At 42.9% G+C, this 13555-nt stretch overlaps 1 protein-coding gene across 1 annotated transcript in view; it reads right to left on the reverse strand.

Moving 5' to 3' along the window:
* Window positions 1-13555, reverse strand: part of nbeal2 (neurobeachin-like 2) — a gene marked incomplete at its 5' end in the record, with an annotated part of 32785 nt that overhangs the window by 4841 nt on the left and 14389 nt on the right. Inside the window, 31 exons of the mRNA XM_079228132.1 lie at window positions 106-192; window positions 283-396; window positions 487-584; window positions 676-793; window positions 909-1018; window positions 1151-1281; window positions 1401-1541; window positions 1679-1803; window positions 1933-2028; window positions 2107-2214; window positions 2302-2435; window positions 2529-2686; window positions 2826-2940; window positions 3027-3151; window positions 3851-4008; window positions 4111-4260; window positions 5323-5646; window positions 6696-6839; window positions 7955-8111; window positions 8260-8444; window positions 8544-9245; window positions 9385-9473; window positions 9882-10041; window positions 10178-10333; window positions 10538-10688; window positions 10863-10965; window positions 11269-11428; window positions 12430-12563; window positions 12933-13104; window positions 13241-13333; window positions 13441-13523. Coding sequence (XP_079084258.1) covers window positions 106-192; window positions 283-396; window positions 487-584; window positions 676-793; window positions 909-1018; window positions 1151-1281; window positions 1401-1541; window positions 1679-1803; window positions 1933-2028; window positions 2107-2214; window positions 2302-2435; window positions 2529-2686; window positions 2826-2940; window positions 3027-3151; window positions 3851-4008; window positions 4111-4260; window positions 5323-5646; window positions 6696-6839; window positions 7955-8111; window positions 8260-8444; window positions 8544-9245; window positions 9385-9473; window positions 9882-10041; window positions 10178-10333; window positions 10538-10688; window positions 10863-10965; window positions 11269-11428; window positions 12430-12563; window positions 12933-13104; window positions 13241-13333; window positions 13441-13523 — 4781 coding nt within the window. The remainder of the gene's footprint in view (window positions 1-105; window positions 193-282; window positions 397-486; window positions 585-675; window positions 794-908; window positions 1019-1150; window positions 1282-1400; window positions 1542-1678; window positions 1804-1932; window positions 2029-2106; window positions 2215-2301; window positions 2436-2528; window positions 2687-2825; window positions 2941-3026; window positions 3152-3850; window positions 4009-4110; window positions 4261-5322; window positions 5647-6695; window positions 6840-7954; window positions 8112-8259; window positions 8445-8543; window positions 9246-9384; window positions 9474-9881; window positions 10042-10177; window positions 10334-10537; window positions 10689-10862; window positions 10966-11268; window positions 11429-12429; window positions 12564-12932; window positions 13105-13240; window positions 13334-13440; window positions 13524-13555) is intronic.

Here is a 13555-nt window from a genome sequence, read left to right on the forward strand (position 1 = left end):
TCCCAGAAAACAAAACCTCAACCATTTAAATCCAATGTGTTATTGCTGTAATTATTGTGTTGAGTTTTACATGTGGCCCTTGTGAAAGTGTTTAACTTTCCGTACCAGTATATCTGAGCCGTGGATGATGAAGGAGCGGTTCTGGCTCTTTGGTACCACTGCCTGGACCAGAGGAAGGCCATCACTTACCACCTGAGACAAACACACAAGTTAACACACTTACACACCAATACAATAGGAGTTCTTTATTGAGAGGAATAATGAGATTATGACAGAACCAACCTCCATAAATGGCCGGAGTTTGTCGAGATGCTCAAAGATATTGGGAGGCATAGTGTCCAGGCGGGACAGCCGCCTCGATGCGTTCTGAGCTGACATACGAGGAGGATGAGGCTCCTGGTTCAAGATAGGAACGTGGTGTGAAGCTTTTTAAACAGAACTTAACAGCATTTTGTTGATAATTAAGAATTAGTCTGGGAGTTGTACCTTGAGGAGCTGACAGGGAGTCTGTCCAAAGTTGCTGATGATGCCTTCCAGGGCCTTGCGCTCGGTCTCATTGGCAATTGCATCCAAATCTACTGCACCTAGAGGAGCGCCAAACAAGAAGCAGTGTGAGTCTCATAAGAATGCAAAAAAAACTCCATCCATTAGAAAAAGTATTCACTTCTGCCTCACCCTCATAAGTGCAGTAGTAGAAGACATTGAGAGCATTCACTGCCTCGTCGCCTCTCTGCTTGTAACCAAAGATCAGGTCAATCCATTCATGGATGTGACTGGACACATACTCACACTCCTAGAGATTAAGGTACAAGTTGTTGAATAGTTGTCTGAATACAGGGTGTTGAAGAAAACAAGTGCACGATAGACAAGCAAAGTTTGAAGACTGTACAATGTGTGTGCAGACTCACCAGGGCCTTCCTGTGTTGCTTGATGAAGTCTTCTCTTGATGACGCCCAGCGAGGCAGCAGAACATCCGTCACCGGGTCCTGAGATATCTGCAAGCGTCCCAGGTCAAAGCCTAAACAAAAATGCTGCATTAGGTACTTTCAATAAAAAAAAAAAATGTGAATGTCCACATCTCACAACAAATCAAAGCGGATTCATTTGCTTTCAAGCTGTCAATTTGCCCAAAAGATTCAGTCTTCCGCACCGTTTATGTTCTGCAGGAATTCTGGGTAGTAGAAGAACTCCGGGATGAGCTCTTTGACGTCAGCCGGACTCTCCATGCGAGCCTGCCAGGCCGCTGCCACCGAGTGGAACTGTCTGTCGGCGCAGTCAAACCTGAACGACGACGACAAAACATACCAACATGAGGCCGCAGTATACATTTGATGAAATATATATATATAAACATTCAATATAAATGTTAGGAAATATAATGCACAAGCCCGCGTCCCCACCTGCCGCTCTGCAGCTGGATGTGCAGAGTTGTGAACGGCTCCATGCGGATCATGTAGTGCATGACTCCTGCTGCGTTAGAGTAGTGTGTGCCATAGTGGAATTTGTCAATGGTGCCCGTTGGGTCCTCGAAGCTCTCATATCTAGTGACAAACAGAAATGATTGATTTTAGTATTTCATTTTTTACTTGCTTATCTATAAAATGATGCAACCTCAGTTGGCTACAGATCTGCAATCCTTTTACTACAACCCAAATCACATTGTCAGGTTACCGCTTACTTTTCTCTGACATTCTGTGCGTGGCGGGAGTTGACCACACCTACGGGTTTGGACAAGTCTCTGAAAACTGATGGATCCTCCAGATCCAGAATGGGAGAGGTATAGTCACACAGGATCCAGGGGAACTGAAGAGAAACAGAAAACACAACATGATGTCTCTTTTATCTTTTCACCTTTTCGTAATAAAAGGATAACAAATATAATATAAATACATGAGGTAGTGCACCCTGTCAAAAAAGATGGAGTGTACTCACCACAGGATACTGCGACAGGTCGTTGTAAGTGCGTCCGGAAATGGTGTTCAGTTGCATCAAGTACTCGAAATTGGAGATTTCTCTGCACACCCATTTCTGTTCAACACATCAACATCAGATTGGCTCGACACAATTAGCAACATTCAGATCATAGGAACTGAAATGAACAACTACCTGTGTAAGTCCAGATGCCTTCAGGAGCTCTTGGGGGGAGCGAGAGCCAAAGTAAAACAGGTTGGGGGGCCGCAGTCCCAGGATCCTGGAGTACACTTTGTTTCGTACCTGTGAGGGGACACATTAAGAATTAAAAAAACATCTATTTCATTCTAATTATAGTGCAGATGGTGCTACATTTGATCTGAGCATCACCTCTTTCCTGAAGTTGATGAAGTAATGAGACTGGTCTATGAAGAACAGCTCCAGGGCAGATCGTCGCAGGTTGTAACGCCTCAAATGCACTTCTCTGAGCTGAGACAGAGGTCTCTTGAAATCAAACCCGATTCCTAATGACACAGATATTATTCACTTCAGTAGGAACTTTTTTCATGAAAAGTAAAAAAGTTGTGTGGGATGTTAACGATGGCGTATTTTCTTACCTTCCTCTGTCTCTTCTTTCTCGCTGCTGCCATCATAGAAGTACAGATGGTGGGTGGTGACCTCCAGACGACCCGGAACAACCGCCACAATAGTGATGAGCTCACAGTCTTCAGACAGAACCAGTTTTTCTTTCTGGCTCTCGTCTTCTCCCTCCACCCTGACAGCACAGGAACATATTAAATCTTTACATATTCAAGGACATATCCTCTTTACCCTGTTTGGTGACATTTTTTCCCCTTGTGTGTTTATAGCCCACAGGCATGCTGTGAGCTATGTTTTGCGAATTAGAGTCTCACTTGTTATCCAAAAAGACGTCTTCTTCTCCTAACTGATCATCCTCCATATCGCTGACTTTTGCTTCCTTTGCGACAGCCAATGGGAGGGGTTCAGAGCTACGAGGGCTGTCAGCTCCTGAAGACAAAAACAAAAACATCTTTCATGTATTTTGCTTCGATGACAAATAAGCAGAGACAACATGTTTCTAACCAGTGACTTACCCATGTTGTCCCTCAGGGCACTGGCCTCAGTGTGAGGATCATAGTTGTAGTTGGGCACGAGTTTGAGACGCATCTTTGAATAAGTCTCTGCATTGGACAATTTAAATTTCACTTCTGGTTGAATTCTGGCAAAAGAAGGCAAAAAGAAAAACTAGAATTTAGCACATTCTACACAGCTAAGAAATCCTATAGGCCATTATATTGTCAGATACATGTTATACTCTCATAATAAAGTATATATACACTACTGCTCAAAAGTTTGGGGTCACTTAGAAATTTCCTGATTTTTCAAAGAACAGCACTGTTTTTTTCAATGAAGATAACATTAAATTAATCAGAAATACACTATACATTGTTAATGTGGTAAAAACTATTCTAGGTGGAAACGTCTGGTTTTTAATGAAATATCTACATAGGTGTATAGAGGCCCATTTCCAGCAACTATCACTCCAGTGTTCTAATGGTACATTGTGTTTGCTCATCGCTTAGAAGACTAATGGATGATTAGAAAACAATTGAAAACCCTTGTGCAATTATGTTAGCACAGCTTAAAACAGTTATGCTGGTGAGAAGCTATAAAACTGGCCTTTCTTTGAGGTAGTTGAGTGTCTGGAGCATCACATTTGTGGGTTCAATTATAGTCTCAAAATGGCCAGAAAAAGAGAACTTTCATGTGAAGTCTGTTCTTGTTCTTAGAAATGAAGGCTATTCCATGCGAGAAATTGCGAAGAAACTGAAAATGTGTCTGGGTGAACCCAAACTTTTGAACGGTAGTGTAAATCTAGTTCAGAGAGATACACATAAAAAGTCAGAGATTGTCATACTTGTTGGCCCATGCTCCTCTCTCACTAGTTAGACGCCTGCGGAGAGCTCTCCAGTGCTGCCACACCACCCCCTGCTGACTGGAGCTCTGCTTCTGACAAATAAGGTATCTGTTGTTCTCACTTCTGACTCGCTTCAGGTAGGGATCCACGAGCACTTCCTGCTTTCACACAAACACACACAAAATGTGAGATCCACAAAGTGAAAAGTTTAACTCTGTATTCTTAGCAAGCTGTTGCATGAAGCGTGAACGTTTTATAACCTGAAACTTGGACTTGCTGTCGGATCTCTCTTTGTCCCGTTTAAAGGCTGTACTCATCAGGTCATCGAAGCACGAATTCCAGAAATTGGACATGATGTCATGGCTCCTCCCAAACGTGTCTAACTCGTACTGCTCCATGGTGGGCTGAACCTGCAGGTGGGTTTTATAAAGAAGGTAATTAACACACACACACACACACACACACAGTATGTACCAAGTACCAAAAAAAGATATAAAACCCCAAAAATACTAATTATAACTAAGATAATATGCCAATATAACATGAGAAGGATGACACAGTTACATTTCCCATAAGCCATAATTGTACATTTGTATTTTTTAACGTGATAATTGACACAATTCCTAAAGAAGAATACTGCTTGTTAGATGTACAACGGGATGATTGTCGTTGTAAAAATGAGAGACAGGAGTGGAAATACACTTCCCCATTTCTTTAACAGTTTCCCCTTATCTATTTATTGTATTAGAGGAGATATTTTCCACAACTACCGCTCTGTATGAAGTCACCTTCTGTTTTTTCCTTCCTCCTAGTACTGTACCACTTCATGCTGAAAACATGAAGTGGTATAAACATACAAAAACACATAACTACCCTATACATTAAAACAAATTGCGTAAACTGCAAACACATACGCACTTAGACATTCATGCTTGAGAAATCAGCCTGGGCCAAGTTTCAAAACTGTCATGGCAGCCAAAGTTATGCCACAATGACTAATGTATTGCAGGATCTGTATACAAAAGTAATCTAAACAAAACAGATTTATGAACGTGCACTGTCACACAGAGCAATGAAAAATCCACCTCTGAGCTGGAGGTGAGTGAGTCGGGCATCAGTTTCATGTCTGAGCATAAACTAGTCTGTGCTTAAAATACATTGAGGGTCAGCTAGAAAGCCCTTTAGGGAGTTTAGGTTTGTTTCTTTCTACTTTCTAAAGTTGTGATAGCAGTTTTAAAAATGTGGATTAGATTTCTCAGCCACCCACCACGAGGTTACCAGTCAGACCAGGAGGCCAGATTGCGAAAATCTTGAATGTATACTAACGTGACAAGGAACAGAGTCAGAAGTATCTCAGAGAGGTTTGTTGATTATACCTGCCTAGTCATATAAAAGACTGGAGGAGGCTCTACAGACTCCCTAAACAAAGCATAAATGCCATCTATTTTTAAATGCACAGCCAAAACGCTGACCTGCTGCTGGTAAAACCCTTGCCACTCCACCGTGTGGCAGTAGGCCTTCAGGTCCTCGGCGAAGGTGGGGCTGCCGTTAGTGACGGGCAGGTTGGGGAGGAGTTTTTGGACAGTGACGGGGTCGGCATGCTGGTCGAGCAGCGTGCGCACAACGGGCACAAGCTGGGAGAAAGTCTCTGCGTGTCCACAGTCGGTGCTGTCCATTACACCTCCTGGCCACAGGGGGGCGCCCAGCTGCCCCAGCAGAAAGCACACCTCCTCCCAGCTCAGACACAGCACAGTCTGGAGAAGGCTGTGGAGCTTCACGTAGGCCATAACACACACCTGGACAGGAGAGAGAGGCTTAGCTTCTAACGTAGAGCATGTCCATACAGTTTGTAAAGAAATATGATGAATACACATTTATTTGTAATTGTGTCTCTCATGAGAGAACGTCTCCATTAATTAAGTAGGACTTAATTAGTGTTGGAAGTACGCAGAACCTTTACTTAAGTACAAAAATCACATTGTGAAAATACCTAACTATAAGTAAAAGTTATACTTCAGTAAAAGCACAGAAGTATAATCAGTAAAATGCACTTAGTAAAAGTACTCATGCAGAAGAATGGCCCCTGTTATATTACATTATTTTATTGAACTTTAACTACTGCAGTCTTATTCTATAAGCGGTATTTTGTCGAGGTTGAGCTATTTTCTTAAACGTTGGGTAGATTTATCTATATCTAGAAGCTGGCGATATGCTTTGTATGAAAAATCAAAAGTACAATACTTCCTACTGAAATGAAGTGGAGTGGAAGTATGCATGATTATATATCTGGAATACAAGTACCTCATAATTCTTAAGCATAGCACTTAAGTAAGTGTACCTAATTACACTCCACCACTAGAATTAATAAAGTTTATTTTGTTTTGATTTGCATAGTCACTAAACTCACGTTGCTTGTTTAATTCCCAATTGATGTGTAGCTGTGATGTCAGGGTGCAATTAAGGTCACATATTCAAAACCTGGTACTGTGAAAAACAACTTTGGAGATGAACACAACCAGCAGAATGTAGTGGAATGCCTGATGGTCAGTTCATTTATAACTCTCTCTATCTCACAATCCTACAGCATAACTCTGAGGAGCTGCCCTTTCATACAGAACACTCCCTAATATGAATAACTGCAATGTCTTAGAAAAGAAACCCATAGAAGGCATGGTATTTCTAAACTGGCTTTATCAGAGTTATCTTATCAAGTTTAATAAACACCGTACACCCTTTTCCAGAAAAGTGCAAGCGCACAGGTGTTTGGGTTGGGAAAGACACGCTCAGTGAGAAACTATGGCTGCTGTACTGGCTCGGTGATGGACAAGTGTAGGGTGCAGCTGACCTGCGAGTGCTGCTGTTTGATATATCCAGTGATGATACGCAGGCCGATCTGGGCCATTTCCTTCAGTTCGGTGTTCCCAGGGCTGCCAGGGGTGCTATGCCAGGCCTTCAACTTGTCCAGCAGGTTCACCACCCCTTCAAAGATCTGCAATACAACAGCAAGCGTCAACAAAGGACTCAACAACAAAACAAACAAAAAGGCTCGACCTGTTTCCACACCTTGCAGCATCGACCACATCCTGAATCCATTCAGGACTTTAACTACAGCATTTAAAAAGATGATTCAGATACTACCTACACCCAGCCAGGACTCTCCTTCCAGTAAGACATGATAGGAACATCGTCCCTAACAATAAACATTGCAACTGGCAACCACAAACACACCCAGCTGTCCATACTTTGTGTTAAATGGTTGATTTATGTCTTGGATGTCTTTAATGTTGGGTGTTAATATTATCTCCCCTTATCCAATGTAACCAAGAAAATGTCATCATCACGTCCTGACAATGTAGTCTGACATTCAAAGATTTATTTTGTATCTTAATAATTATTATGGCTTCTTTCAATACTTAAGTGAAATTACACCATTACTTTGAAGACAACACCCATGATTGCTCTGCCCACAGTGTGTGCCATCAGCAGGAATCTGCTGCGTTGCTTTTTGGCAGGAAGAGATCAAACTGTTGCTCTGACTGAACAGAACATTTGTAGTTCATCAGTAATCTAAATTCCACAGTTGTTGAATAGGTCTATTTATGGAAAGCAAACATGCGGCCTGCCTTGCACTGGAACATAGTAAGCACCTACTGCCAGTACTGCACTGAGTCTCACGGCTGCTTCTGTCTCACTACTGTGAGCAATTCTCAAAGCCTAACGTTTCCAAAAGATGCCCAGCATGATGGAGTTTTATGAACAGCCAGTTGCTGCGCTGTATGTGGACCACATAGGGTTAAAAGCTGGAAGCATGGATGAGGAAGTAAATTCAAGTGATATTTTAGGATGTTTTTGGGCTACAACTCGGTAGGTTTTAAATCCATGCTGCTGAAATATCATCAAATGGTGTTGGTTCTGTTTGGTTTCTTAACAATTTTCTTATATAGTTGTAATATATAATATCAGGGGTTGTCGGGGATAAAGGGCTTTACTTAGTTGTTGAGCAACCTTGATCAAGATGGAGCGAGCCGATCCATAATTATGAAATTATCCGAACACAATATGTGAGGGCTCCATATGTTTTGGATAGGATAATATGTGATATACCTTTTCACTCCACAGTGTGTGGTTGTCTGTAGCCTCAGCAAACAGGAAGTCCTGCAGCAGCCTGAGGAGCCGAACCAAACTGGGACAGAAAGGCAGAGACACTCCCTGGGCCTCCCTCAGGTCGGACAGAGACGACTCCAGCATCATCTCCAACAGACTGGCACACAGAGTGGACTATAAATACATCGCCCCCAGTGTGACGCAATAACATATCTGGATATTCAGACAAAAAAATGTGGCACAGCTGCATGTGTGACTCAATTAGTTTTTCCATTGCGATAGAAATTGAGATCACTGTCACTGACCTGCGTTTGATGTAATCAGGAGGGCGAACCAGTTGGCAGGAGGATCCCAGTTTGGTGAGAACAGAAAAGACCTGTCCTCTCTCTCTCCACACCACATCCTCCGTCGCCTCCGCGCAGCTGCGGCTCCACAGAACGGAGAAGACGATGTTGGTGAGCAGGTTGCACAGCTCTTCCTCAGGGGTCTGCTGTAAAACAAACAAGACTCAGTCCCACATCGCAGACATTAAACTCTCATATAATGGGCTTGATTAACAGTATTATCTAAGCTGAAGAAGCAGCCACACCTGTGGGTTGGACGTATTGGAGATTGTGTCTCCAGTTGGAGGGTCTGTCCCATAGCTGGTATCATCCAGCACGTTGGACAGACTGGATCTCTTCCTGGGTCTGGCAGGTGCAAAGTGTTTTCCTTGCTCAAAAGGAGATGGTGTGTTTGTCAGACTACCTGCAGGAGTGTGTGTGGCGATCTCTCCCATGCCTGGGTCCAAATCAAACGGGTTACCAAAGGGGGATTGGGGATGGTAGTCTCTCGTCTCCTCGTGTGGGCCAGTGAGGATATCAACCGCGTTGGAAGTGGAGGACGTGCGACTCCCTTGGTCCGCCGAATCAAAGGACTTAAATTCGAGGGAGCCAGTGAAGGTTTTCATCGGACCTCCGTCTCCACTTAGAGGCGACTGGGATAAATCAGAGAATCCCTCAGAGATGTCCCGCCGGCCACCTTCATCCTCCTCCCCTTCCTCAATGTCCTGCGAGGTGCGGTAGCTCAGGAACATGTCCGAGTGCACGTCCTCTATTACCAGAGCCGGATCCCTGCACAGCGGTGGACGGAAGTTTGGCTCAAAGGAGCTGTGGTTGCTGGAGCCTGCGATGCTGTCAGCGTGGGACTCGTAAAACTCTTTCACGTAGAGCTTGGTCAAAACATCCTGCCAGCCGTGCTGCTTGGCAAGCTGCTTCACATAATCTTCGTTGGAGTAGATCAGATGAAAGAGCTGGGGAAATGTCAGAGAGGAACAGAGGAAGAGTTTGTTTTTATTACCGAGATGATAAATATGCTTGGCATGTAACTTCACACTCAGGAGTTGACTACGGTTGTTTTAGCGGAAATGTAAATAAGGCAAACAGACTGACCTTGCGGCAGACGTCCAAGCGGACAGTGAGCTCAGCTCGATGGGATAGACAGACCACAGCCAGGAGATCTCGGAAGTTAGGGGTCGCATCTGTGGGCAAGCAGCACGTTTTATTGTATTTTAAAATCCTTTGTTCAGAGATCTCTTAATCAGCTTTCTGCTATAGATTATGGGTCCTCCATACATTTAAGATGTACCATAAATATATAATAACAGTAAACTCAAGACATAGTTCTGAGTCTCTTATTCTTATCAGTTTATTATATTATAAGCAGCTGTTGATTCTCATGATAATACGTTGTTGCCAGGGAAACAAAGTCCTGATGAAGCAGATGAGTTTTTGAACATTAAAACTTCTAGCTGTTGCTTATTTAGTGCTATTGAGAAACACTTAAGATTTGACAGAAACCGTTCAGGTGCTTTAAAATGTACAGAAGTCTCTTTTGTCAGACATTTCAAGCTCACTAGGCCCGCGAGACAGAGCTGTTTCGGTATTACCTGTAGCAAGGACCTGCTCGTACAGACATCGCACGGTGGTCATGGTTATCGGAATTTCATCAAGGTGACAAACCAGGCCAAGATATCCGAAATCCTTCAGTTTGATGCGCTGCTTGTTGCGCTCGGAAAGACGCTCGCTTTTGAGGATTTTGTATAAAACCTGCAAAATCGAAGGGAAATGATGTAAGTGTTTGTGTTTTGGCAATACATCACATGGGAGTTTGCAGTGAAAGAAAAAGATCTGTCAAGTGATACGCTGAAATATTTTAAGAAGAGGCCATGTCTTTTGCTCTCACCTTGAAGACCCTCTCTCTGGCCTCGTCACCTAAGCTCGGAGTGAGCAGCAAGCAGTACAGCTGCTCCACGCCCCAGTCCAGCAGCACGGCCTGCACCTGCTCACGGGGAGGGCTGCTCCTCAACAGTTCATAGAGCACATCCAGGGCCCGCACGGCCTGGTAAAGAGAGAAGTCATGAGGACAAAGGAAAGAGGTGAAGGTCAGATAAAATGCCAAGATAATATGGAATTAGGGAGGGTTTAAATGTATGGAGGATCATGGTTTCATTTGGCAATGGAAGTCAAATATCATGCTAAAAAGGTCAAATGATAACTAAGTTAAACTCTCTAAAGAAACACAGATGAAACATATGAGCTCTACCTGCTTCTCCTCTCCGACAGTCAGGATGAAGGCGAGGACACTGTGCAGTTCCTCTGGCGTGGGAGACTTGAGGAAGTCTTTCAGCAAGGCGAACAGAGAGTTTTGAATCATCTGCTTTTCGTCAGACAGACTGCTGCCATCTTTCTCCACACTATGGCCAAAGATATTAGAAAAGAAATGAATCCATTATCTTCTTCTGAACAGTGAAGATAATGGTTTAAAATAGATAGCAATAAGTATGTTTGGATTCACTTTTAAACTATTCAACTCTTAATATATGTCTGTGTCTTATTTTGCAATCATTTTGTGAATGTCAAAGGTTCACCTGTAGAATGTGCGAATGGTATCCAGAATATACTGGACTCCGTACTTCCTCTTCATGCGCTGCTTGCCGTTGTTTATCACAAACGCCAGGTACTGCACATGGGCTTTGAAAGAAAAGAAAAACACTTTTGTCATCTCTCCCACGTTTTTAGAAATGTCAAACAACAATGGAAAGCTGTACTGAAGAAGTGCAATCATTCAAAAAACAGGGTAATAAAAGGTTAGCTTAAAAGCACAGATCCTCTTTTAATCCTTTCCACAGCCTATACTCAAAACATGAATGTATTCTATCTCTGCTCTCTCTGCTTTTAGCCTTCTCTGTCTCATTCAGTCATTCATATACATATGCAAAGGGACACAAACAGCTTCGACGGACATGAAAAGGTTCATAGGTGTTTGTGCCTTACCCAGGCAAACAGAAAAATGGCTTTTAGTCCAGATGCGGAAATCAAATAGAAGGTGGTGGTGGAGTTGCTGTAGAAGTTGGCTGTTGCCCTCATTGGAAAGCTGCTCCAGCAGCAGCTGACAGGCCATCAAAACGTTCATGTCCATCATACTGACAGGAACCTGCAGGAGAGGAAGCATAGAGGAGGAGGGATTGTGTTTAAGTTTATTTTCATATATTTTGATTTATCTGTACACAAGGGTTTGTGTAGCATCTATGTTTTTAACACTTGAGGCTGAAGAAGTGTTATAATTGCATATTGAGTGCATATTCAATACAAGTGTGCACTATGTGTGCTTCTGTCTTTGCCGCTCTCAAATATGGAAACCTCGTGTGACTATTGGGACATAGTTTCCTTAAAGGATGCTCCACCTTAACGTCATATATTTCAAAATATCCTGTCAGACTAAAAGCTGCACCAACGTAGCACCCGATTGGCTGCAACCCTCATAGAGTCACATTAACAGTGTGACAATGTAAACTTATGAATTCCTTTTGAAGAAATCATTGCTGCCATACAGGATTAGGCCTACAGCACCTTTAGAGGGCTCAACAAATCTAAAAAAACATGTTGCACGCTACAAAGCAAAGGAGACATGACATGGCTCAGCATCAAACACAGCTAACATTGCCATCACTGTGCCTACTATATATACAGCTTTATCCTTAATTCCCAATATTAATGTTGCTACTAGGAATGCAGCAAAAAGCTAACAAGGTGGGTCGTTATGCCTGAGACCCACAAAGCAGTTTAGAAAAGATTACAATAGTGTCTCACAACTCATTGTGGCTTTCATGTCTGTCATATGATATGTAATTTTTTTTTAATTTGCTTTTAATCTCCATATAATTTTCCCAAGATTTCAATTTCAGGCAACAGATTTTGAAGCTGATGTTCTTCGTTTTCAGTCAAACTCTGCATACATTTCCCCACACAAGCATGTGATACTGTCATTTTTAAAAGAGCCACGGCAATTTCAACAACACCATACCCACTCATTTCACTGCAATTACACAGCAGAACTACAATGGATAAGGTCAAATATTCCCTTTCAGATGCTAATCCTTTCTTCTCGCAATTAGTTCCCACTTGCTAGAGCGAACCGACATACAGGGCGCTTACTTTGCTGAGCATGGCTCCTATTGTGCTCGGCCCATGGCAGTGCAGCAAGCTCTCCTGATTGACAGGGTGATGACGAATCAGGTTCTTCACCATCAGCAGGAAGGCAGCGATGCTGTTTTTCTCTAGTCTTCCCTCTAAAAGAAAAAAATAGGGCAAAACAACTTTTAAGATTTCCGGTGTAACCCACAGACGTACCAAGCATGTTACTGAGGTTATCGTATTTCAGGATGAGTCATTGTGAGGTTATTTGTCTCACTACTGTTTGTTCCATTTATCTCATTTAGTTCATATTAGGCTTCTGACTGTCTAGCACATCCTGTTTGTCCTTGCATCATGCATTGTGTGTAAACTCTGACTTGCTACCGTTTAAAACGTCTTCTGACTCTAAACTGCACTGCAAAAATAACCAGGAACAACAACTCAGTTAGCCCTTAAAAATGCAGGAGATAATGTATTTATGATACTTACATTTTGATGTACCAAAATATAAATAAAAATCTGACCTGCAGACTTGTTCAGTGGTAGCAGCAAAGCCCCAGGGCCTTTGGGGGAGGTGAGCTCTGGTCCCACCAGGTCTGAGATCTCCTGACTGCCGTTGCAAACCTGCTCAGTCTCACATACCTGCTCAAGCAGGGGCAGCACAACCCCTATACCTCCCACCACGTTTACAACATCCTGCAGGGAAAAAAACACATTATTTTTTGCAACCTTCAACAACGGGCAACTGCTCAAAAAGGGAGCAGCATGACAGCGTACAACGTGGAGACACGTCATGACTGATTACACTGATCTGACACTTTTCACATCTAACCTTGATGTCCCAGTTCACTACCCTGTGTCCTGTAAACCTGCCATCATATTGGTGATTGGGCGACAGGTCCAGACATATCTGGCCCTTGAATGCCTGTAGAAAACATATGCACAAATGTAAACAGGAATATTTTACTGCTGTTGTTGGTTATTCACATAATAAAAGCAGTGTGCTGAAATGTCCAAGTTTCAGTGGGTCACCTGTGGAGTGTAGTAGAGCAGAAGCTTGCTGTTGAAATCAGACAACTCTCCCTCTGCTTTGAATAAGGACACGTGATTGGGGCCTGTGATGGAGAACAGAAAATAATGTCGGCCA

This window comes from Taurulus bubalis, assembly GCF_910589615.1.
Source record: "Taurulus bubalis genome assembly, chromosome: 12".
NCBI lineage: Eukaryota > Metazoa > Chordata > Actinopteri > Perciformes > Cottidae > Taurulus > Taurulus bubalis.